Source organism: Emys orbicularis, chromosome 1, assembly GCF_028017835.1.
Source record: "Emys orbicularis isolate rEmyOrb1 chromosome 1, rEmyOrb1.hap1, whole genome shotgun sequence".
Classification (NCBI taxonomy): Eukaryota; Metazoa; Chordata; order Testudines; family Emydidae; genus Emys; species Emys orbicularis.
In genome coordinates this window covers 266,684,843-266,712,056 of record NC_088683.1, presented here as the reverse complement: position 1 = coordinate 266,712,056, position 27,214 = coordinate 266,684,843, and the positions used below count along the sequence as shown (strand labels likewise).

General features: G+C 41.1%; 1 protein-coding gene across 1 annotated transcript in view; it reads left to right on the top strand.

The window, feature by feature from the left end:
• The window catches only part of ITGBL1 (integrin subunit beta like 1), a 220,161-nt gene that overhangs the window by 97,197 nt on the left and 95,750 nt on the right, over window positions 1-27,214 (top strand). Inside the window, exons 3-5 of the mRNA XM_065422173.1 lie at window positions 16,129-16,275; window positions 20,838-20,960; window positions 26,680-26,820. Coding sequence (XP_065278245.1) covers window positions 16,129-16,275; window positions 20,838-20,960; window positions 26,680-26,820 — 411 coding nt within the window. The remainder of the gene's footprint in view (window positions 1-16,128; window positions 16,276-20,837; window positions 20,961-26,679; window positions 26,821-27,214) is intronic.

Below are 27,214 nucleotides of genomic sequence, written 5' to 3'. Positions count from 1 at the left end.
TCTGGGTAGAGGGGGAGAAAGGGCGGGGCTTCGGGGTGGAACATGGGCAAGTCTGGGTCAAGGGGGGTTTAGCCTGCCCTGGCCTTTGATACCCACTACCCATGTCTGTGCCCTCTGAGGCCATTCATCTCTTTGCCTCATAAGGGAGCAGTATTAGGTTCTCTACACAGTGACAGATGTAAAGTTGCCCCCTTTCTTTCCCCCTTCTACAGGTTGCTTGATGAAAAGGGATTATTTGGGCCTAAGGGTGTAATTTATTTTTACTGTGTGGGAATATGTGTACATTGTGCAGTAAGAAAAAGTATATACTCCCCTGCCAAAAAAACATTTTAAAAGTAGCCTTGTCTGCTAAAAGAACTTCCTACTTCAAGCTGTTTAAAAATAACCTTTAAAAATTAGAAATCATTCATTAATAAGGTAAAAGATCTTTTACAGAACCATTGAATTATTAACTCAAGCCTTGACTCTAAACTGTTTTGATGGATAAAGCTAATTTATCTCTGTCTTCCTGAGATATTTATGTCATCTGTCTAAACAGCATGAATCACATTTAAAATTGTATCAACTTGTGCCACCTCCAGTGTAAGAAACTGGAGTTGAATCAATTTAGTATAGCTTTCTGGATTCCTAGTCATTCAGAATATCCAATTGATTTTTATTACAGTTTAGTAACTTCACTTTGGAGAAGATTTGAATTCAAGTCCCAGAGACAAAAAACAGAAATGTAACTTATTGACAGTATTTTCCAACTTGATTACATTTTATATCTTGTGAGGTATAAGTACTGGAGGGAAAAAAATAAGTGCTTTTGAGAGACAAGTATAAAAAGTGTGTGTGTTTGTGTGTCTCTGTGTGTGTGTGAGAGAGAGATTTTTCCTTCTCTTCCACTTAGTTTTCAAATCCTATATTTGTTATTTCTTATTATGGGGATGCCAGAGTGGCTGCATAGTTAGTGAGATTTGTAATTAAACCTCTTTGGGGTTTTTTTTTTTAAATGAAGAATTCAAAGGATCTTCCCCAAATTTACAGAACATAATAATTGGTGAGTAAAGATTTTCTGAGGATTTACAAGTAAATCTGCTTAAATAGTTTGTGGGATAAAATTTAAAAGTACTTTAATAAGATTTTTGGGATTACTGTTTCCTTTGTAGACTGTCTATCTGAAGAACCACTGTTCCCAGAGAACCAAAAATTCTCATTCTCTCTGTTGAATAGGCTACATTTGAAGAAACTAAGATGTAATTAAGCAAATTTATTAACAATATTGTCTCTAATTATTTTGATTATACTTAGGGCCAGGGTATTCTGAAGTAGTGTTATCGTGACATCAGAAGTAATTCAACCAGTCATTGGCATTCCTCTCTAGTTCATTTGTATGCTGCAGTTGTATTGTTTCTGCAGCTGCAGCAGGAGAAAGGGCAATACTGTGTGGAAATGGGCTCAAAGTTCTAAAAGGCCACTAGGCCTCAGATCATTTACAGTGCTGTGTCTAATCCACATATATTTGTGTCTTCCATCTGTCATAACTAGAACTGGGCAAAATTTGGAATTTATGTTCCATGGGAAATTCAAAAAATTTCAAAATTTGTTTTTATTCAGAATCTGAACGAAAAGGGAAAAAAATTAAATTTCTTGTTAAATGAATTTTTGATTTAGTATTTTGTTTCTGATCAATCAAAAATTGTGTTTAGATTTTGAATGTATTTTAATTTCTTTATTTTAAATTATATTCAATTTGAATTTGTATTCGTTGTATTTGTTTTTCATTTTTATATCATATTTTATAAAATACAAAATAAAGTAAATTATAAAACAAAACATTGTTTCAAAATCAAAATGTTACATTCCAGTAAGGATGAAACAGAATGTTTCAACCTTAAAGACATGCTTCATCTTGATTTCTTTCAAAAAGAAATTTTATCGAAATCAACATGTTCCCATGAATGTTTCAGTTTTGACAAATTTGAATTTTCTGATGGACAAGTGTTGTGTCAGAAAACATTCAACCAGCTGTAGTAATAACATAATTTTCTCCATAACTTTTTTCCCCCAAAAAACCTGGGAAATCCATAAACTAAAACTCCCTTGTGAGACAGTTACATTTGCTGTCCTATATGTTAAGATTACTACCAAAACCACTTCAAACTCTCCCTCCCCAGGAAGTGAACGATTAGATCATCATTTAATTAACATCCAAGCAGAAATGTCAAATGTAATGCATGTTCACCCACAGAACATATTCACAAAGCTCCAAATTCCAAACAAAAACGGAAAGTACAACCATAACTCTAACAACAGTGGTGATGGTGTCATAGGTTTCACCCCCACTCTGAACTTTAGGGTACAGATGTGGGGACCTGCATGAGAACCCCTAAGTTGAATTACCAGCTTAGATCTAGTTTTGCTGCCACCACCCAAATATTTGAGTCATTTGGGAAACTCTGTCTTCCCCCCCAAAATCTTTCCCTCCCAAGTACTATAACTCTTCCCTGGGTAGCCTTGAGAGACTCCTCCACCAATTCCCTGGTGAACACAGATCCAAACCCTTGGATCTTAAAACAAGGAGGAATTACTCATTCCCCCCCCCCTCTTTCCCCCACCAATTCCTGGTGAGTCCAGATCCAACCCCCTTGGATCTTAACTAAGGAAAAAATCAATCAGGTTCTTAAAAATAAGACTTTTAATTAAAGAAAGAAAGGTGACAGAAAAACCTCTGAGAGATTAGCATACAAGCTACTCTCACAGACAACAGATTCAAAACACAGAGGATGTTCCCCTGGGCAAAACCTTAGATATACAAAAGAAATCCCAATTTGATTATTCCTCTAATTGCACAAGACAAGTTACAAAAGAAAATAAACATAAACCTATTTATTCCTTTTCTAATACTCACTACTCTGATAAGAGGCTGATTCCTTAATCTTTTCCACTCCGGCCAAAACTGAAACTGACTTAGACAAAGGGAACTTCCCTCCTTCCTTTTGAAACATCTTGTCCCCCCCATTGGTTCCTCTGGTCAGGCGTCAGCTAGGATAGGTGAACTTCTTAACCCTTTACAGGTAAAAGAGGCATTAACCCTTAACTGTCTGTTTATGACAGATGGGTATAAGACTCAGGTGGGGAATGTGTTTGTCTTTCTGTTGTAGGTATGTGTCATGAATATTGACTGGAGTAGAAGTAGGGATGTGATCTTATTTCTGTACACAACGTTGGTAAGACTACTACAAGAATACTGTGGCCAGTTCTGGTGTCCACACTTCAAGAAGGATGTGGAAATACTGGTGGGACTTTAAAAAGAGGGCCACAAAGATGATCTAGGGAAAAGAAGCTTTATGATGTGAGGCTTAAGGAGCTCAACCTATTCAGCTTATCAAAGAGAAGGTGTGAGAGGTGAATTGATCACATTAGTCTTAGTTTTACTCAAGTTATTGGGCTCAATGTAGGCGTAACTGTGTGAAATGTAATGGCCTTTGATATTCAGGAGATCAGACTAGATCACATTATATCACACTGATAACCGTGAGCATAATTAACCATCGGAACAATTTGCCAAATGTTGTGGTGGATTCTCCATTACTTGCAGTTTTTTAATCAAGATAGGATGTTTTTCTAAAAGATGTGCTCTGGGAATTATTTTGGGGAAGTTCTATGGCCTGTGTTATACAGGAGATCAGAATAGATGATCACAATCGTCCCTCCTGGCCTTGGAATCTATGAATCTATGATCTGCTGGTCCCTTCTGGCCTTAAACTCTATGAAACTATAAAATCCATCAGGAGGTGGTAACAAATATCCATCAAGAGGTGGCAAGCCTCAGTTGTCAAAACTGGTTACTGGGAGTTGAAAGTTTCATTACCAATTTCCATTCTGAAGCCTATGTAAAGTTCTGTGCATAAAGTTCTGCATGCCAGGGTCTGCACATGCACACACACATTGAGTTTCTCATGTTTTACTCTTATGGCAGTAGAAAGCAAAGTTGGCAAAGTGTAGTGCTTGGTGTTTGGAAGCCAGATTTTGGCTGCTCTTGCATGGTGTGCAGGTAAAAATAGGGAGAAAGTGCAGGGAAACCTTTCTCTGCCTTTGGGCAACTGTATGGTGACAGCCAGAATCCTGGTGCTTGTGCTTCTTGAACCCCAGATGCAGAGAGTTAGTGCACTCAGTGACATCACATGTCCCAGTAGAGCAAGACTGTATGAAGTGAGGGTGATGCCATGGACTTCTTCCTCTAGTCACAGATTGGAAATTCTAGGCTGGCACTTGGCAGTGCATCTTGTTCCTCCAAAAAGGCAGTGGAAGAACTGCTCCTGAGCATGCTCAGCAAAAGCACGGCAGGCAGAATACGTTCAGCCACTGCTGCTGGTGTGGTGCACTTCTTCAACCCTCTGTCAGGGAAGTGGCCACGTAAAGCCATAGCAGAACTCAAGCTGTGTATGCTTCAGCATTTGAAAACTCTGTTTTGATATCTCAAGGTAAGTCTATACTGAAGGGAAAAAATGTGGCAGAGAGTCTCAGAGCCCAGGTCAACTGACTTGGGCTTGCGGGGCTTGCACTATGGGGATAAAAATTGCAATGTAGATATCCCTCCACCCCAACTTGCTGGGCGTCAGAGCCTGGGCTCTGGACTGAGCCCAAGCATCTACACTGCAATTGTTATCCCCATTTGCAGTGCAGACATATCCTAACACTCCTGATTCTAAGGCACTTTTTCAAGCTTGCAGAAGCCAGGTGCAAACAAGGAATTGATGAGAAAGTTGCTTCCTTTTCACTCCTGCCTCCAGCCAGCCATTGCTGTTGGTCCCAATTCCCCACCAGCCCCGAGCAGAGCTGGAGCAGTCTGGTGAGCAGACTACCCATCCCATACAGAGCCTTGGAGGTGCCAAAGAGAGGAAGGAAGGCATTTCAGTCAAAGCCAAAAGAAATGTCTTCCATGCTGGGAACAGGCAGGGCCACCCAGAGGATTCAGGGGGCCTGGGGCAAAGCAATTTCGGGGGCCCCTTCCATAAAAAAAAAGTTGCAATACTATAGAATACTATATTCTCGGGGGGGCCCTGTGGGGCCCGGGGCCTGGGGCAAATTGCCCCACTTGCCCCCCCCCCCCCCCGGGTGTCCCTGGGAACAGGAACTCTGTTCTGTACTCTCGACTCGTTCTCTGCTGCAGTCTGAGTCCACACTTTGCTTAGAGAAGAAACATATACCCATCAGACTGGAAATGTGATGATTAGATGGCCCCTTACAGACACACACCCTTCTAATGCCTGAGGGCATGAATGTAAAATGGGACAGCCCTGTTAACTCACTCCCCACTTATCAATATGTAGACCCTAGTGGCCCTCCCTTACTAGAGCCAAGTATCTGAGTTCCCTGTCCCCCAAAGCCTGAGAGGAGGGGTGAACATCCTTTTTGCTCTGCCCAGCTTCCTTTCCCCAACAGGCCTGGGAAGGGTGGGGAAGTACCTGCTCCCCTTGCAGGTCTGAAGGAGAGGGGAAGTTGCTCATGGTCATTCTCTCTACCACTCCTGCAAGCCTGAGAGGAGAGTGAAGGACCCCACAGCCCTACCACGCTTATAGACCTGAGAGGGGCTATGAGGATCCCAGTTGCCCTGTCTGTGCTGAAGGGAGAGTGGGTATGTTCCCAGCAGTCCTGCCCCTGCAGCCTGGAGCAGAAGCTGAAGAGTAGCCCTGCAAAAAGGTCCCTGATTTTTGGGAAGAATTTATTAGGGCAGGGGTAATATGAATTTATTTGGGAGGACATGTAGGTTGGTTGGAAATATGTTTCAATCTCAAACTTCCCAATTTATTTATGATGCTGACAAATACCTTGGTGTTAAAAATATTTTAAAAATACATTTATTTATGTATTTAAAAAAAATAAAATTTGCTGTAATTTAAAATATCCAGTCTGTGCAGTTGAAATAAAACCTTCAGTTCATGGTAACTATATTTTTAATACTCCCAAGCTAAATGTAAAATTATGCATTATGTGCTATTCTATCTCTACATACAGATGTATCTGAGTCTTTTGGGATAAAAAGAGGATAATTAAAATCTCAATTGTGAAAACCATTCCTCCTTTATTTGCACTCATTTAAGGAAACTAAGTAAGACAATATATTATGCAAATTCTGATAGTTTTATACTACAATGATGAAGTTTTGTTTCTACCAACCTTGTACAATATTTTTAATGTCAGAAATATCCTCCAGAGGGCAACATTTTGACTTTTTTTTATCAGTAATTTGACTTTTTAGTGTGTTACTGTTTCTAAAGCTACTGATTTATAATATATTATGTGATCCAGGTCTTCCTTCTGCTATTACTATAATAAAACAACAAATACTGGACATTTTCCCCTAAAAAGAGAATTATACGTTATGTACAATGTACAGCATTGATAGTTAGCCTTAAGCAGTTTCTTAAAATAATATTATTTGTTAACAGCTAATATGTAACAAGGGCTGCCTCTTCTAGAACAATGATCTTTTCAAGTGAAATAATTTTGTATAGTGGTATGTGATTAGGTGATTTTGAAATTGCTGCTATCAATCACACTGACCATAGTTTATATAGAAACTAGCAAAGTATTTACTCCTTACAGCAATATGATGAATAAAAGGGATATCACTTGTAAGAAATATTTAGATGATATAGTTATATGTGTGTATTTTATATGTGTGTGTATGTATGAATGTGTGTATAGAAGTATATTATATATAAACACGATCATTTAACTTTTCTGTCATCTAACTGTCATAACAGTTTAAAATCTGATAACAAAATAACATTGGCAGTACTGATTTTTGAATTTATTTTCTGAGGGCATGTCTTAATATTTTTAGATTTGTTCTGACTGATTCTTCATTTGAAGCTTTATTGAATGGTATAGCACAGGGGTGGGGAACTTTTTTTCTATCGGGCCACTGACCCACAGAAAAAATCAGTTGCAGGCCACACACAGCCCTGTGGGGGGGGGGGGGGCGCAGAGGCTCGGAGCTTCCCCTAGGCTCTGGGGTGGGGCCAGAAATGAGGGGTTCAGGGTGTGGGAGAGGGCTCCAGGCTGGGGAAGGGGGTTGGGGTGCAGGAGGGGGTGAAGACTCCGGCTGGGGGTGCAGGCTCTGGGGTGGGGCTGGGGATGAGGGGTTTGGGATGCAGGAGGGGGCTCTGGCCTGGGGCCAAGGGGTTTGGAGTGCAGGAGCGGGATCAGGGCTGGGGCAGGGGTTGGGGTGCAGGAGGAGGTTTGGGGTCCGGGCTCCGGGAGGGAGTTTGGGTGTGGGAGGGGGTTCCGACCTGGGGCAGGGGGTTGGAGTACGAGTGGGGGTGTGGAGTCTGGGAGGGAGTTAGAGTGGGGGGTGGGGTTCCAACCTGGGGCTGGGCATTCGGGGTGCGGGCTCCATCTGGGCAGCACTTAACTCAGGCGGCTCCCAGTCGGCAGTGCAGCAGAGCTAAGGCAGGCTCCCTGCCTGCCCTGGCTCCTTGCTGCTCCCAGAAGTGGCCGCCATGTTCAGCCCCGAAATGGAGGGGCCAGGGAGCTCTGCAAGGTGTGCACTTCCTGCGCCTGCAGGCGCCGCCCCCGCAGCTCCCATTGGCCGCGATTCCTGGCCAATGGAAGCTACGGAGCCAGCTCTGGGGGCGGGGGCAGTGCACAGAGCTTCCCTGATTGCCCCTGCTCCTAGGGGCTGCAGGGACATGCCGGTCACTTCTGGGAGCTGCATGGAGCCGACTGGACTTTTAACAGCCTGGCAACCTCAGCTTCCCCCCGCAGCAGGGTGAGCCGGCACTCGCGGCTCCAGCCCCGCATGGGGGCACCGAGGCCCAGGGCTTCCGGCCCATGGCATGGTGACTTGCTGTGGGCCGGATGAAATGAAGCAGGTTGTAGGCTTCCCCGCCCCGGTATAGCAGAAAGAAGGTAATTCAGCTTCCATTCCTGTTTAATCCTCAGTGCCTCTGTTAATACTGCTAATAGAGTTAACAACTAATGCTATTTATAATGGTGGTTATTTATTATTGTTGTTATTGCCCATCCATTAGACACTAGGACTGCTGTGTCACTTGATGTATGCCACTGAGCTGTTTGAAGATATGAATTTCTAGTCCCTATCACTCTGTGCTGGCTTCAAGTGTCTGAATTCCCCTAATTTTAGGTGTCTTAAAATTAAAGGACTCCATATGTCAGGAACAAACCATCCTGGATTAATAATAATAATTAATAATATTAATTATTTACTGTAATAAAAAGACAACCTTCTCAATCATTTTTAACCGATCAATTTAATGTCGCTTTCCCTTAGTGTTTTAGCCTGTTAAAATACATTTTGCATAGCTTTAGTGGAGAAAATTAAGTCTTTAAAACATGGCTGAAAAGAAAAGGCAAAAGCTGCATTTCACCTGGAGCAGCAAGAGATTGTGACTCTCAGGCCTGGACTACACTACAGAGTAAGGTCGACAGAAGCCACCTTAAATTGACCTGTTAATGTATTCGTCTACACTACTGGCTGCTTTACACTGACCTAAGTTGCCTCTAATGTCGACTTCTGTATTCCACCTCTGCGAGAGGCGTAGCGCTTAATTCAATTTTCAGGGGTCAACAGTGAGGTAGTTCAGACACAGCGTTGTGTAATTCAACTTAATTGGCCTCCCGGTGGTGTCCCACACTGTTCATCTGTGACCACTCTGGATATCGTTCTCAACTCCGCTGCACTGCAGCCAGGTACATAGCAAACAGCACCTCCCCTGCTACAGCCCCAGGAACTTTTGAATTCCCATTTCCTGTTTGATTAACACTGGGAGCACACCAGCACAGCTGATCATGGAGACTCCATGCCCCAAACGTGCTCCAGCCTAGCCTGCACAGGAGGTGGTGGATCTTATTGTTGTATGGGGAGAAGAGTCTATGCAGGCAGAGCTCCTAACCAGCAGAAGCAATGCTGACATCTATGCCAAGATCGCGTGGGGTCATGGGCGAGAAGGGCTACACGAGGGACACAGAGCAGTGCCGTGTGAAAATAAAAGAACTTCGCAAAGTGTACCCGAAGACAAGGGAGGCAAACAGTAGTTCTGGTTCTGACCCCCACACATGCCGGTTCTACAATGAGCTGCATGCGATTCTCAGGGGTGACCCTACCAGTACCCCCAAAAGCAATGTGGACACCACTCAAATGTGTGAGTCTAGGGACAACAAGGAGGACAATATGGTGGATGAGGAAGAGGAGGAGGAGAATGGGAGGCAGACGAGCGGTGGATCCATTCTCCCCGAGAGCCAGGAAATATTTTTAACCTTGGAGCCCTGTGGGTTGCAGGACATCATGGTGGCTGACTGTAATGCCGAGGAAGGCACCTCTGGTGAGTATAAAGTTCCAATCAAATTCCAGTTAAACTTTAGCGGGCACACAAATTCTGTTTTATTGCAAGTTTACTGTGAAGACAAAGTGAGGTGCTGTGGGTCTCTACTTCCAAGAGGCCGCTCCAGCTATGCAGAGGGTGGCCCCCGGAAAAGACTGTTTATGTGGACCGGGGTAGCCCGGGAATCCTCCATGGAGATCTCTAGGAAACTTTCATGGAGGTACTCTGCAATTCTTTGCAGAAGGTTTCTGGGGAGGGCAGCCTTATTTCTTCCACTATGGTAGGACACTTTCCCATGCAACTCCTGAATTAATTCTGCTGACTTCATTGCAGTACACAGCATAGCAGCATAAGGACCAAGTCTATACCCAGACCTTGCAGCATCTCCTCCCTTTCCACCTCTGTTACCCTCAGGAGACTGATATCACATAGGGTCACCTAGAAGAAACAGGGGAAGTTTTCATTAAAAGTGCTCATACAACAAACAATAGAGCATGTAGACCCCCACCCCGCACGAATTCCAGATCGCCAAACCACGCTGCCTTTAATGTGCTTGGCATGGATCGGCATGTAGTTGATACCAGACTGGGGGTGGGCTTCCTGTGTTTTTCTCCCACTCTTTCGGAGGCCCCCCAATGTGAAATTTCGCAATTTGGGAGAGAAAACGCTCCCTGCCCCCTGTTCTTAAACAACATCCCATGTTGCTAGGGGGAAGGGCTGTTGTTCAACTAGCTACCTATGCTCCCGACATAAGTCTGCCACAAACTTCAGGAAAGGTTCAGTCACCCCTGACTCAAGGGGCCTACTCACCATGGCTGGAACAGCAAAACAGCTCATTGAATGGGTAGGGATTCTGATTATGTTATGGCTTGCACCTAGCGTAATAAGGGGTTTGAATTTTGTTTTTGTTTTTATAAAAACAGCCTTGCTCTGGAAACGTTGTATGCATTTACAATGGTTGCTTTGTTCTTTTCCATGCCTTAAAGCTGGGAAATGTGTCCTTCGCTGTGTTATCAACACCTGTACAGGGACCTTCACTGATTAGAAGAAGGAGAAAGAGGACGCGGGAGGACATGTTCACCAAGATAATGAACACCTCAGGGATAGCTGACACACAGCTCAGAGCCTGGAGGATTTCACTGACTGAGAAATTAGACGTGGACATGGAGAGCAGGAAAGTATCCCAGGAGCATAAGCGTGGCATGCGGGATGAGATGCTTCGGATTATGAGGGACCAATCAGTCATGTTGAGGTGTCTGGTTGAGCTGCAGGAATAGACGCAGGAGGGTAGAGTCCCTCTGCAGCCCCTGCTGAACAGCCAGTCAGCATCGCCTGGCTCACAACCTCCCTCCAGCATGTCCCTGTGGCCCACGCCGCTTCCCGCAGCTCCCATTAGCCGGGAACGGTGAACTGCGGCCACTGGGAGCTGCAGGCGGCCGTGTCTGTGGACGGTCAATGTAAACACTGTCTTGTGGCCCACCAGCGGATTACCCTGACGGGCTGCGTACAGCCCGCGGGCCGCAGGTTACACACCGTTGATTTACCTACTCCGAATTGATTCCCCACTGACCGGTAACTGTCTGGCATTGCAAACTTCCATACAGCGATCGCCACTTGCTTCTCCACTGTCAGAGCAGGTCTCATTTTTGTGTTGCTGAACTGCAGGGCATGGGAAAGCACTGCACAAAGTTCCTGGAAAGTGTCCTCCTGCATTCGAAAGTTCTGCAGCCACTGCTCGTCATCCCATACCTGCAAAATGATGCGGTCCCATCAGTCAGAGCTTGTTTCATGTGACCAGAAACAGTGCTCAACCGTGTGCAGCTGCTCTGAGACTGCCAGCAGCAACTGTGAATTGCACTCCACCTACACAATGAGCATGGTGTAGTCATGCACAATCGACTTAATTAATTTGGAGGCTCGAGGTCAAATTACATAAAGTTGACTTTATTTTGTAGTGTAGACATGCACTCAGACTTCCTCCCTGGGTGCTGCAGGGGCATCACCAAATGTCTTACCCCCTCTTACTCTGGTCTAAATCCCCATCGGTAAAAAGTTTTTGAGCATGCACCCAAAAGCTGTTCGGACTCTCGGCCGAACTGCCGAGGGAGGGGGGAAAAAAAAAAGTGGCGCTGTGCCGGCGGTGCTCCTCCTGCCACGCACCCTGAAGGATCCTCTTGCACACCCCACTTTGGAGACGACTGGTCTAGATCACAGACTGGCGAACTGGCCCATAATAACCAGAAAAAGAGAGAGGCTAACTTAAGGACTTCACACTCAGATTTTTTCATTTTGAAGAGCCATTATCAAAATATTTTCAAATGTTTGTTTTTCTAAAATTTCTGCATTCATTTTTGTTCTTTGGAAAGTCCCTGGTGACTAGAGCTATGTGGATAATGGAATTCCTGTTTGCTAGCAATTCTGAAAAAGAGGGAAGAATAAGTGCTTTAGGTCAAACAAAATGGTTTGTTTAGATGTTGACCGTTTTAAGATGCTCATGATTGTTTTTTAATAAAATTATAAGAAGTTGGAAAAAGTCATTTTGAATTGAAAAATTGAAATGTTTCATTTTGAACATTTGGCAGCAAAAATGTTTGGTTTTTTTAATTGTCTTTGTTTTTTTGACTGCACCAACATGACAAAACCAACACGAATTAGTTACTGAATCTGAATTTTTTTGCTGGAAAAAAATTTAAGATAATTTTTTTTTTGCTCATCTCTTAACCTGAGCCTAAGAAGGAGCCAGAATTTATCAATGTACATTGCCAGAGCCACAGTAATAAGTCAGCAGCTCCCCCCCAACTCCCAGCGCCTCCCACCCACCAGCGCCTCCCCCTCCCCCTCCCCCTCCCTCCCGATCAGTTGTTTCGTGGCATGCAGGAGGCTCTGCGTGGGAGGAGGAGGAGCGAGGGCATGGCAGGCTCAGGGGAGGGGGCAGGAAGGGGTGGACTGGGGGCAGGGCCTGTGGCAGAGCCAGGGGTTGAGCAGTGAGCAGACCCTGTCACATTGGAAAGTTGGCGCCTGTAGCTCCAACCCTGGAGTCGGTGCCTATACAAGGAGCCACATATTAACTTCTGAAGAGCCGCGTGTGGCTCCGGAGCCACAGGTTGGCCACCCCTGCTCTGGACTGTGTTATCACAAATAATGGCTAAGTTTTTAGTTATCAAAAGTGAATGAAATCCTAGAAGTAAAAAAAATCAGAAAAAATTACCACCATCTGAAAGGCTGGGAGATTTTTGGGGAATTGTTTTTTGTTTGTTTGTTTTGAAGATGATTTGTCTTGGAATAAGCTGGATCTCAAATGTCCAACAGGAGAATACGCCTATAACATTTCCCCCCCCCCCCCCTTGTCACTGCAGGTTATTCCTAGAAATGTAAATTGAAATTCCACCAGAGGCAATATATCTAATGTAGTTACTTAGTGAACCAAGGGCTTTATTTAAGAACTTGGTGCACTGCAAGGTCAACTTCTCAAGTACAGCTTTAAACTCAGTGCCTGATGGAGAGTGCCTCAGAAAAATATATGAAAAATTATTTAAAAGACAGCACAATTCCTTACATAAGAATGGCCAAACTGGGTCAGACCAATCATCTATTTAGCCCAGTATCCTGTCTTCTGACAGTGGCCGGTGCCTGATGCTTCTGAGAAAATGAACAGAACAGGGCAATTATCGAGTGATCCATCCGCTATTGTCCAGTCTCAGCTGCTGGCTGTCAGAGGTTTAGGGGCACCCAGAGCCTCAGATTGCCTCCCTGACCTTCTTGACTAATAGCCATTGATAGACCTATCCTCCCTGAACTTCATTCTTTTTTTAACCCGCGTATACTTTTACCCTTCACAACATCCCATGGCAATGAGTTGCACAGGTAGTTCTTATGTTATGTGAAGGGTAAATAACACTTCTTTATTCACTTTCTCCACACCATTTATTATTTTATAGACCTCTATCATATCCCCCTGAGTCATCTCTTTTCTAAGCTGAACTGGCTCCTTTTTTTTAAATCTCTCCTCATATGGAAGCTGTACAATATCCCTAGTCATTTTTGTTGCCCTTCTATGTATTTTTTCCAATTCTAATATATCTTTTTTTAGCTGGAGAGACCAGAACTGCATGCAGTATTCAAGGTGAATGCATCCCAGGGATTAATATAGTGGCATTATATTATATTTTTGTTCTTATTATCTCTCTTTCCTAATGGTTCCTTATTGATTTAGTTTCTTGTCTAGATAGCAGGGGGGAGGGATAGCTCAGGGGTTTGAGCATTGGCCTGCTAAACCCACGGTTGTGAATTCAATCCTTGAGGGGGCCATTTAGGGAACAGGGGTAAAAACTGTCTGGGGATTGGTCCTGCTTCAAGCAGGGGGTTGTCAAAGGCTTTCTGGAAATCTAAGTACACTATGTCCACTGGATCCCCCTTGTCCACATGTTTGTTGACCCCCTTCAAAGAACTCTAATAGATTATTAAGACATGATTTCCCTTTACAGAAACCATGTTGACTTTTGCCCAACAATTTATGTTCTTCTAGGTGTCTGACAATTTTATTCTTTACTATTGTTTCAACTAATTTGCCCGGTACTGACATTAGACTTACCGGTCTGTAATTGCCGGGATCACCTCAACACCTTTATGAGAAACAGGAGTATTATTAATCTCCACTTTTACAACAGGAGGATCTAAGTGACTTGCCCAAAGTCATGCAGACAGTCTGTGGCAGAACCAGGAAATGAACCCAATCTACTGAATTCCAATTTGGTGCCTTAACCAAAAGACCAAATCTATTCTGTGTCTATCTTTAGACTGTAAACTCTTGGGAATGAGAACTATATTTTTGTGTCCTGTTAGTGCTCAACAAATACAATAAGTACAATAAATGAGACATGCATCTACAAATACACTCTTACAGTCTTACCCCTCTTACTCTGGTCTAGATCCCAGACTGGCGAACTGGCCCATAATAAACAGAAAAAGAGAGAGGCTAACTTAAGGACTTCACACTCAGATTTTTTCACTTTTAAGAGTGATTATCAAAATATTTTCAAATGTTTGTTTTTCTAAAAGAGACATGCATATACATGTACAGTCACACTTTTAAGTTTTCTCCTTTGTGCACTAATGTATTTTGATTCGTGTCTATCTCTGATGACTGAGAGAGATTGCTGCCAGGCCAAGTAAGGGAAAGTATGCAGCAGTTGCCACTGAGTTGCTGTATTGTTTAGTTAAAGGAACAACAGCGAAAAAAGTATTTCTCCTTTTTATTGGAGCTTCTTTTCTTTACCAGCAGAGATTGAGCCAGTAAATCATCAGGGAAGCTGGGATGGAAGAAGCCTTAGCTGCTGTCCGGAGTATTCTTTAAAACGGAGAAGGAAATGGCTTTTAGTTGTTTGTTTTATTTTGTTTTGGTTTAACTCCACTAGGGCTTATCTTCCTTTACCAGTGAGGGTTATGCCATTAACCACCACTGAAGCAGGAAAATGTTATATAAATATTATGCCCCCTACTCTCTTTCTGCTGGCATTCACCTTTTTCATGTGCAAACAGAGATCATATGAACAAGTCATTAGACAAGTCTTTAACAAATATTTTTATATTATTTACTTGATTTATTTATTTGTTTATTTAAAAAGAACTGAATAATGATGTTCTTTAACATGTCCTTTAATTATTGAACTGTGTCTTTGGACCACCGGAGACAGCAAATACAAAATGTATTTAATTAGCAAATAAACTGGTTTTACATCATGAAAGCAATTTATTTACAATAGCTTATTTAAATTCCCATATATTAGCAGAAGGTGTGTTGTACTTTAATGTTGTTGTTTCTAACTGCAGACAAATTGACATATTTAAAATCAACTGTTGTAAGATTTTATTGATGAGAAATTAAGTGACCCATTTAGAATGCTCACCTGACAATTAGATAGATGCCCTTTGTGTGCAACTGTTTGAAGCCATATGTTGTTCTTGATAGACTAGTTTATACAAGATCATACATAGTCTAAAAGTGTAAAGAGGAAACTGGAAATTAACTGACTGTAATTTATGCTTAACGATTAATTTGGAATACAATGGTTCAACTGCAGCATAAATGAACAGTGCAGTCAGTGATCTAGTCAGAAATCTTTTAAGACATTTAAAGGATTTGTAAAAACCTATTGGACCTTGTATAAAGAAAAAGTAGTTGAAATGACACACTTTGCTCATGGTTCACATGAATATCTTTGCTCTGCAAGATATTGCAAAAGACATGTAGTGTACAGATCTCCGCTGATATACACCATACCATCTATTGATGGAAGAAGCAGTTGGATTGGTCCTTGAAGCTCTTGCAGTGTTAACCTACCAAGCAATGATATTCATGCTACTCATGAAATATACATCCCATTGTCTTTAAACACTATCAGAAGCTCTTGCTATCATTTTATTGAGATAATAATGGTTAGCAATTAAAATACTAAATAAAAAAAAAAGGTTTTCAGGCTATAAATATTGTTTATGTACTAGTAGTCTAATTCTGTAATCCCTTTTTAAAATAGCCATTCAGGACTATCAAAATAATGTACTCTGAAACTAAAGTTACATACATTTAAAATCTCTCTTCAAAGTTAATTTAAACTGTTTCTAGCTTTTAGAAAAGCAGTCATGTTTATAATTGTTCAAATGTGACTTAAAGAGAATCTGTTAAGGATGTCAACTTTAAACGTTTTTGATGCAACTGTAGCTTTTTTAAAAAGTAGATTAGAAAAGATGAGTTAGAATGATAACTGATTTTGACACTGTTTCCTTAAATTCCTAGGCCATGGAAAGTGTGACTGTGGGAAATGCAAATGTGATGAAGGCTGGTATGGTGACTCTTGTCAGTACCCAACTACTTGCAACCTTACACGGAAGAAGAGCAATGAAATGTGTAAGAATTCTCAAGATATTATCTGTTCTAATGCAGGTAAGATATTTTCCTTAATGGTTAAAGTTCTTCCTGTGTTACCTTGTATATTGTGATGACATTTGACATGGTTTAGTTAAAACTTCACAGAATATGGTTTTAAAGATTGCTTGGTATACTTATAGAGACATACTAAACTTCTGTGAAATTCTATTCGTCAGCATGTGTGTGTGTAATGGAATTCAGATAATACAATGAAAATGAGTCAGCAGGCTGAGTCTTTCCTTTGAAATTGACATGGACTCCAGCTGTTCTGAATGACTTCTTCATCCAGAAAAATCAGTGGGGAAAATGTAACCTAAACTGTAGTATGCAGATTGCTAGACATGATATGCAATGCTAGTTTAAACTTTTTATAAGGATTTATGTGAAAATATTTTTATGACTTTTAAATTACCTCTAAAGTGTACTCAAAATGCTTTCTTTAGTATTCTGGCTCATCCATAACTATTTTAAATTGATGAAAACTCCAGCTGTGCCAGATGTTTTACTCATCAAAAGGATGTGGTAACAACATTTACACTGAGAGGGGCTTAGATTTTTTTTGTTTTGGTCAGATGCAAAGGAGGCATTTGCAAACATCCCTTCTGGAAATTTAAACAGGAGCTTTAACACTGATTATTAAAACTTGCTATCACAAAACATTTGCCATGTAATTTTGGCTATGGAACCTCCAGCCAAAACCCTTCTACATTCTGAGCTGTTGTAACTCTTTTTATCCTTTGTTTAAGTTTTATGATTCGTGCTGACCTCAGTGGGAATTACCAAGTAGATAAACAGGGGAAGATACAACTATCTTGAAGATCCAGCTGCACAGCCTTAAAATTTTGGTGGACATTTGCAGGCAATCTGAACTGAAATCAGATTCTGCTGATTAACATTCACAAATCTCTATGTGAATCTGGCAGTGGGAGGAGTTGCCAAGTTCACACTTTTGCCCAACATTGCCAGTATTTTAATTTACATTTAAGCCCATACATGTGTGTAATTTTATACTTACGGGATAGTTCTCTTACTCATTTTGGCATTTTGGCACTAAACTAATGACTAAGCATTGTCATTCCTTTGCTGGAGATAACATAGACTGCAAAAGTACTAGGAATTATCTTAGCTGAATCTAATCCATGTTTGATATGATACTCGTTACTTGACTATAGGCAGGAGAGAAATTAAGGCAGGACTGTTTGGTGAAGCCTCAATCAGCTGCTTAAGGGTAAGACTGAGAGCTCAATTTTAAAAAGGGAGGCAGTTTGTGTGCAGGCAAAGCTCTCATTAAAGACTAGGTTTTCTTGTAATCAGAGCTGCACTCTCTCTCCTTTTGCTTTTCTGTTTATACAAAAACCTTTAGTTTCTGCCTCTTTCTTCAAGTGGTGCACCTTAAAACATGACAGTAAAACCCAGAGTTGTGGAAATTCTCTTTGTGAAAGATATCTGGTTACTGGACCTAGGTTTGTTCTATGTAGTCAGTTTATATTGTCATGTTTTGGTATTTTCTTCAATGCAGTAGCGAAACACTCTCCTACATCTTGTCAGATATTGAGATATTGATGGGCAAAGGGAAGTGTTGAACAATAGAGAGTCATTATCAAGTCTTACACCAGAAATGAGCCATGATCCAATGTGTCAGAGAGAGAGAGAGAGAGAGAGATGAGAGAAACTACAAAAACAAAGTAACTGACTTACACTTTGAACAAGAGAAGGACCACGACTTGGTTATAAAGCTACATCCACACAGCTCCCTCTTTGCTAAACATCATATAGACCCAGATTATCAAAGGCGGCCCGAGCAATTGTGGAAACAGATAACATACACACATGTTTAAATTAGACACACAAATAACTCACATATATGTGTAAATGTTAAGCAGAGCATTCTTCTGTGAGGTGTTCCAGGATCTGCACCACCTACCTGTTTCTTTCTGGGTGGAGTTTAAAATACTGTTTTTGATAAAGACCTAAATGAGGGTTTGGCTCTCAACATGAGACATCATCAGTTGTGATCAGCTGAAATGCATGAGCTGAAGTCCCCTCATGGTAAAAGAGAGGATGCTGCTAGGAGAGCTTTCTCCCTGAGCGCCTCTTTCCTTTTGAATTCACTCTCCCCCATCTCTTGGCTGGAGATAGCCTGAGTCTGTTCATTTCTGAGATTCACTGAAAAGCCCAACCAGCTGAGCAGCCATTTGAGCTGGCTGAGATTGGAAGGATTTGGAGTAGGTTGTGGGACTTGAGGCAGGAATGTTTTAGTTTTGTAATGTCTTTTGTTTACTGGCTATGATTGGTGTTGTGCGGGTTTGGCCACTGGCCTGCTCCTATCATTTTGTTTAGTTATGGACTATGTTTTTTTAAATATTTGTCAGATTGCCTAGCACCTGGAACGGGTATCTGATATATGTGTGACACTGAAGTAACAAGAATATCATCGTGTATTTATTGCAAGAACTTGCCCAGTTAGGCACCAGGTCTTTCACTCAGGGAGTTGACCTTCATTGCTTTATTCTTAGACTCTAGGGTTCATATCTGAAGCAGAAAGAAATATATATATATATATATATATATATATATTTTTTCAAAAACACAAGCCTACCATGATGATAGGAGCCCAACTGCCCAATACATTTTCTATAAATGCATGCACACAGTTGTGCATAAAGCTGGTTGAATAACTTGTAATGAATACATTTTTTCTCCTTTTCTATTTGTGAATCATCTGCTGAGAAATTGGAGTTTTCTTGAAGTTATTCATTATCTAACATTGTTCGCTAATGAACTTCAACAAATAATTCTAGATCTGTAGCTTATTTGTAATCAAGTTCTTGTCATTGTTTTTAAATTCAAGTTGTTTAGCTTAGGCATGTAGATCACATGGCATGTTTCTATTCCCAGTCTGAACGAGTGTGACACTCAGTCTAGTTTCTATTGTAAATACAAATCTGAATTTAAAAATTGATATCTGCAAAAGTATCATGTATTATTAGCTTACATGTGCTGCTTTGGATACCAGTTTTTATTCCAGTAATCTCATCTACTGAATTTTGGTGGAAAGCAAATACACAAGAGGCATGAACACAGCTGAAGCAAACTCCTAGATAACTTTGGAATGCAAATTGCTGATTTTCTTATGTTTATTCTGGTAGTGCCTGGGGCCCCATTATGCTAGGAATTGTACAAACACAGAACAAAAAGACAGTGTCTGCCCCAGCGAGCTTACAGTTTAAGACAAGAGACAACAGATGGATGTAGACAGACGGATGGGGGAGTACAAGGAGACAATAAGACAGTATTGTCCAGCATGATGAGCTGTGGTCTCAATGCACCAGCAGGGAAAAGGGAAGGGATATAACATATGAGCAGAGTCATCAGCATGATGATCAGCAGATGTTATGTGAGTTCCACAAGTTTTTGTTTTGTTTTGTTATTTAAGCCCTAAATTGCTTAAGTGAGTTATTTTAACTCAGAAAAATGCAAAACAATGAACTTAAGATCTAAAAAATGAAAGAATGGCACCACGATGCCATCAAAAGATAGACTGCCACCTACATCAGGGTATTCTTGCTGCAATATTTTACAATATTTGACCATGGCCAAATTATAGGCAATCAATTGACTGATAATTTGACATTATTTGAACAGTTAATTGACCGGTTTGCCGAGTCTAGTGAAAACTACATTAATAGGACAAGGAACCTTCTCTCGTAACCAAGGAATGTTGCAGAAAAGTTTAAGATCAGTGAATGAGGGATCGATCCACCACTATTATGTCAATTATCCCTGTAATGTACATCCTTGCAGAAAAAGCTCACAGTTCTATTAGCCATTTCTAATTATATATTGGTAAAGTACTTGCTGATTGTTTCACATTTTCACTGCAATTAGCTAGTCAGTTGGCAAATTAAAGGTATTGCTGTGATAATTACTATATAAAGTTGAGTCCTCTTCCCTCACATCTGAGCATGAGTTCTTACTGCACGTGGTCCTCCCCCAAAATTAGTTCAGACTGATTTCTTGGGGTTTTCCCCATCTCACTACATTGGGACCACATTCTCCAAATTATGATTGTGTAGGGGATATTAGGATGTTGTGGGACTCTCTAAATATACTGAGGGGATGCTTCCAATGTTATTTCTAGGATCTCAATTGTGCTGTCATGCTCGTCTGTTGCCATATGGCCATTGAGCTGGACAAAGTCAGATTCCATCCTTGAGAAACTGGCAGTGTAGAATTCAACTTTCTTCCTTCATGAGAGAAAGAGAATGTTGCATTCATGTTTGTGGATTTTATGATGCCTTTGGGGTAGCTGTTGACAGACAGCCCTGGAGGTGAATTTTACTTGGCTCTAGAGAGGTATGATACTTCTTGTTATGGTTCTTTATTCTTTGTAGAGTGAGACACCTAAAAAAATCTATTTACACTTCAGATGGACTCCCCTGACCCCCTGGGTTATCTTAAGTTTTCAGTGAGCTCAGCAATAAGGCGTATAAAACCACTGTTGGATTAATTAAAACAGCAACAACTATTCTTTCTATTAACTATAATCACGAGAGTGTTTTTTTGAATGTTTACAGGCGTATGCCAATGTGGCAGATGCAAGTGTGAGAATTCGGAAGGGAATGGACTCATCTATGGTAAATTTTGTGAGTGTGATGACCGAGAATGCATAGATGATGAAACAGAAGAGATCTGTACAGGTAAGTGCATTAGTAAATAAGTACAATAAGGAGATCAGTCAAAGCTGGTTGAGACATGCAATAGAGTAATACAGTATTTCAGATTTTTACTTATTGGAATTATAAAATGACTTTATTGCATGCATGCATTGAGAGACAAAGAGATAAATAGCATGAATACCTACTGTGAATGGTGAGTAGAAATTTCAGATGAGCAAGTGGGCTGAACAATAATCTGAGGAACATAGTAGCCCTGAGCCACTGTCTCTTTTTATGAAGAGAAGCAGGAGCCAGGGTGCATAGTACCACAAAGCTGCTAATTTTCTAACAAGTGAGGTAGATGGAAGTGGATATGTGCGAGGATGGAAGAAAGAGGGAGAGACTGAGGGGATACATTAAAAACAGAGAAGTACAGTATTGGGACAAGTGGGATTAGAAAGGAGTAACACCCCCACACACATACACAAGGGGACCCAATTCATTCCCATAATACTGCAAATATGTATTACTATCTGTATTTACCCATGTGTGTATAGAGACCAAAATAATTTCTATTTGTTTAACTCTCCATGCTGCTCTTGGGAGAGAAAAGAACTTTGGTTGTACAGAATAAGTTGGTTTTTAAAATGATGATAGTAATATGACCCTCTAAAGAAGCCATATCCTGGGAATGCAGGCCAAACTTATCAAATAATTGGCCAAAGTAAAAGCTGGGGAGGGATACATGTCAGTGATTCAATATATATTTTATTTTACATACCAAGTGTGAGAGAAAATGCCACACTTTATTACATTTGATAGCATTTGACATTTTACAAAACCCCATTAAACTCTCCTGTTGCATTTTTCTGTGTATCCTTTCTCATCAGTGTGGTGTCTCATTATAAAGCTTTTTCCTTTTCCCTACCCTTGTTTCATTCAGTGATGCCATAATCCAACCGGGGACTAGATTTACCTCTGTAAAACTCCAATTTTATGTTGATGTGCCGGTTGAATTCAAGAGTTACCAGAGAAAGGTGCTAGTGAACCACGTCCCTTCGTGTTTGTGACTTCCTAATTCATCTCTATGGAAATTGGTTACATTATACCAGGACCCAGACACCTCAGTCAGGATCAGGACCCAATTAAAGTTGATATTGCAAACAGTAAGACAGGAATACTGTCTTGGAGACCTTGCAAACTAAGGCTCTTATCCTTCAATCTTATGCATGAGCTTAACTTTAAGCACATGAATAGTTGTGCTGGGGGTATCGATAGAGCTACTCCTCATGTGTTAAAAGCTAAGCATATGCAGTTGCAAGGCTGGACCCCAAATAGAGAAAACAGACATGTGTTGGCATGGCATCTGCGAGAGACGGTGGGAATTGCAGCCTATGATGTAGATGGTTTGCTATGTCTCATGTGACTGAATAGGCCAAGCTGAGATTTGCATGATCTTTGGCAGTTATTGCAAATATATGTATCTTTGTTGGGAGCTGCTTGCTTCCTACGGGCAATTTTCTTCTCAAGCCATAGGAGCTAGCTCCTGTCATGGACTTTGATACCCTGATGGAGACGATGACGTCACTTGTTATGATCACTTGCCAAGATTTCCCATTGGTCAGGATCAATTCCAAATTCCTTCAAATCTTGCTTGCATGTATTTTTATAGCGAAGCTTGGGCTATTGTTCTTGTTCCCTCTGATAGCTCCCCATGTAGCATGTCCTTGGGTATGCGTCCGTCTTCCAACCTACTCAGATGGCCCAGCCCGCGCAGTCTAAGAACTTTGAAGAACCTGTGCGTTGATTACTTTATCTTGCCAATTGGTGTTGAGTATGTGGTGTAAACAACATAGATGGAAACTGTTAAACCTTTTCTCCTGATGAGCATAAGTTGTCCATGTTTCCCCACCATACATGAGTGCTGAGGATGCAAGCTTGGTACACTAGCAGTTTGGTCTTGATGGTAAGCTTTGAGTTGCTCCATGCTCTTTTAGTTAGTCTGCTAAAGGTAATGGCAGCCTTTCCAGTGCAAACATTTAGTTCTTCATCCAGTGAGAGGTTGGTGGTCACTGTAGAACCTAAATAGCTGAACTTTTGGACTACTTCTAGCTGATTTGCATTTCAGGTAATTGAACCCCCTGTCCTAATACAACTGTTTTCTTAATGCTGATGGTGAGAGCAAATGCCTGACAGGTACTTGAAAGGCGGTCCATGAGTTCTTGTAATAGATCTTCATTGTGGGCTATGAGGCAGCATCATCAGTGAATAGAAGTTCCCTGATTAGCACCTTTTTGACTTTGGTTTTTGACTTAAGTCAGGACAGGTTGAAGAGTTTCCCATCTGATTTTGTGTGGAGATAGACTCCATCTTTCATGTCCTTAAACTCACAGTTCAAGGGTATTGAGAAGAAGATTCCAAAGAGTGTAGGGGCAAGAACACATCCTTGCTTCACTCCACTTTTCATCTCAAAGCTGTCTGAAGTGGACCCGTCAAACTGGACAGTTGCTCTTATATTGTTGTGGAATGAACGTATAAGACTGAACAGAGTTGGTGGACATCCTATCTTTTCTAGTATTGCTAGTAGACCTGCTCTGCTGACTGTGTCAAATGCTTTGGTTAGGACCACAAAGGCAATGTACAATAGTCAGTTTTGCTCCCTGCACTTTTCTTGGAGTTGATGCAGAGAAAATATCATGTCTATAGTTGATCTTCCAGCCCTGAATCCGCACTGTGATTCAGGGTAGACACGATTCGCCAGCTGTTGTAGGTGCACTAAGATGACTTTTGCAAAAGCTTTTCCTGCTACACTTAGTAGCGAGATAGTAGCGAGTTGGAGTTGTTGATTTCCGCTGAGATGCCATCTTTTCCAGGAGCCTTGTCACTTGATAGCAAATCTATGACCTTGCTTAGCTCTTCTACAATGGGCTCCACATCTAGCTCTGGCATGACCTGTAGAGTTGGCTTTTGGTCCAGTGATTCGCTGGTGATGTTTCTTTCTTGTGTGTATAGCTCTGAATAGTGTTCAACCCAATGAGACAACTGCTTGCTTTTATCTGTAATGATTTCACCGCTGTGTGATTTGAGAGGGGCAACCTTGTTGACAGTGTATCTAGAGCTTTCTTCAGGCCGTCATACATGACTTTGAGGTTTCCTGTATCTGAGGCTGTCTGTATCTCTTCATAGAGCTTGATCCAGTAATGATTTGCACAGCGTCTGCTTGCTCACTGCATCTCGGTTTTTGCATGTCGAAGTCTCACTTTTGTGCTCTCTGTTGGCTTCTTGTTGTGTTCCAGATAGGCTGTGTTCTTAATATTGATGAGAGTTAATAGTTCCACTTCATTTTCTTCAAACTAGTCCTTTTTTGATGGTCTCTTTCCCCCAAATGTAGCTAAAGCTGTTTCATGGATTGTTGTTCTTAAATTCTCCCAAAATTCCTCTGCCTCCTCTGGTAATGACTTCCCATGCATGCTAAGTTCAAAAGCCTGCACAAATTCCTTGCATTTTGGTGTTAATAGCATTGATTTTGGGCTTGCTCCTAGGTTTTGCTCTATGTAGTTTCTTGGCTGTAATCTTCACTTCGCTAATAACCAAGGAGTGCTCAGTGTCACAATCAGCGTTGTGGAACGTGCAAGTGTTCTGCGCTAAGGGTAGGTCTTTTCTCCTGATGATAACAAGGTCTAATTGGTGCGAGTGGCTTGATCGTGGATGTCGCCAGGACACTTTGTGGTGACCTTTTCCTGTAAAATATGAATTGGTAATGCACATTTGGTTTTGGGTGCAGAATTCAAGAAGTCGTTGGCCATTCTCATTCATCTTGCCAATGCCAAAATGTCCTATGCAATCTGGCCATGAGTTGTTGTCTGCACCAACTCTTGCATTAACATCACCAAGGAGGAAAAGTTGCTCAGTTGATGGTTTTCTTTTGACGACTTGATGCAAAGAGTGGTAAAATGTATCCTTCTCCTCAGGGCTAGATTTGAGTGTTGGTGCATAGGTACTAATGATGTTCACAGAGCCGATGGTCGTCTGAGGTTTAAGCGAGATGATACGCTCTGACTTCTCAATGGGTGTTTTACGTCTTGTGAGCATAGTTGTGGCTAAAAAGACCGCTGCGCAAGTGGCAGTCCTTTCCAAATAAAGTATGTAGGTAGTTTGATGCTGAGAAAGGGATTACAAATTATGCCTGTCAAGTCTGCTGCTGTTTATGACTCAGTCTCTGCGCCTCAACAGCCATAAGACAGTTAATAAAACTTTGCCCTGTAATCAGAACACACACATGACTTGTTTTCAGTGGTGATGGTTTGCATTGCGCCGTCCATACTCGCTCGCCTATTCATCTGTGCTCTAGTGGCACCCAGTCACAAGATGATTGGCAGAGGGTGCAGACTGAAGCCGATGATGTGGAATCCTTCCATGAGCCCTCTATAGTCAAAGATAGAGATGGTCAAAAAAATTATAACAATTTAGTTCACAAATTTAGCTTCCTTTCTACCAGTGTGAAGTGTCTGCAAAAAATTGCCAATTTCTCAAATGTATTTAGTTTTAGAAATTATTCACAAATTTGTTCAGAAATAATTCTTGATCTGCTTTCATGAACAATTCATTGTGAATATTTGAAATGCAAAATTTGCTCTGGGTTGGTTAGTTACATAAGTCATACAGAACTGTTTCTTTTCCTTAATTGGTTGACAGCTGTGGAAATGTCATGTTTGACTGTAAAATGTACATGTCACAATTCAAAATTTGCACTGTTGATAGTAAATGAACATGAGATATTTGAGGACAGCAGCTGATCCAGTTCTTGCAGTGATTGCTGGGGCTGTTGAGTCTGACACTCATAGTACAGTGAGAAAGGACTTGATCCTGCAAGGTCCTGGCTCTGCTCACCAAAGTACTTAACTATATGCTTAACTTTGAGCACATGAAGTGTCCCACATGCTTAACTTTAAACACTTGGGTACTCCCATTGAAATCACTGCACTATTCACCTGCTGAAAGTTAGGTGCTTTGGTAGATTGGATCAGAGGGCTTACAAGCTTGTAGGATTAAGTCCCAAATGACCAAAGGTAGGACCTGTTCAGGATTTTGAAGGTGGGGGAGGGATATTAGGTGAATTTGTTAAAGGTTTGTTTTGATTCATGGAAGGGATTGATCTTCCAGCTAGTTCTTAATTTTAAGAGCTGATTTGTCTATGTCCATACTTTCCTTGTTTAAAATAGTTACAAACAAAAGCCATAGTCCTGCAAGCTGCTCAGCACAGGTGGAGCCCTCACAGAACCCCATGGAGTGAATCTTGCAAGGGGCTGAGCTCCCCCAACTCCCATTGTTTAGAAGTTGCAAGTGCACAGTACCCTGTAGTTCAGGATTGAGAGATTGAGCCACAGTAGTGTATTTAAAGTTGCTCTTTACTTTTTCTGTTAAATTCACGATCTACTAAATTTACCCATCCATGCTCAAGAATTAAGTTTAATGACTGTAAAAAGAATACATTTAAATTTAATTTTATTATTATTTATTTATTTATGTATTACAAATGAAGAACATTTGTAAAATAGGTTTATGGCGGTATAGCAGTACAACATAATTAATTGCTTTTGTAGAAATCTTATTTTATTCAGAAATAAAATCTGTCAACTGCTTTAGTTGTGATCATAACACTGCAAGGATGAAGAGGAAAATTAGTAAAAATGGTTAGATTGTTAATGCTCTTTTAAAAACTTGCCTTTTTCTCACTGTATAAAATTTGCTTTGGGTTAAGGCCATGGAAAGTGTTACTGTGGAAACTGTTACTGTGAGGCTGGTTGGCATGGAGATAAATGTGAATTCCAGTGTGACATCACCCCATGGGAGATCAAGAAAAGATGCACATCTCCAGATGGCAAAATCTGCAGCAACAGAGGTGTGTCATTCGCATATTTTATGTGTGCATTTATTCTGCACTAGGACAAAGGTAATAATTTTTAGAAATAGTTTTTGATTTTGCTCTCCTTTCACTTCTGGACATGAATCTTTAAAATTTGGCATCTGTGTATATGTGTGTACACATAAACATACATTTATGTATGCATGTATGAATATGTTTGTGTATATGAATACACATATTTCCTATTATATACATATGTGTGTAAATATGTATATGTAAAATATGTATTTATAAGATGAAATTGACCCAAGAATGGGAAGTCCCTTTCACCTCTTGCTCCTACAATGAGGCTGCACTGGATGGGTAATGGGCAGATAACTCATCCTGGGTTCCCCAAACCCCTGAATATGGGCTATGAAAGAACAGTGGT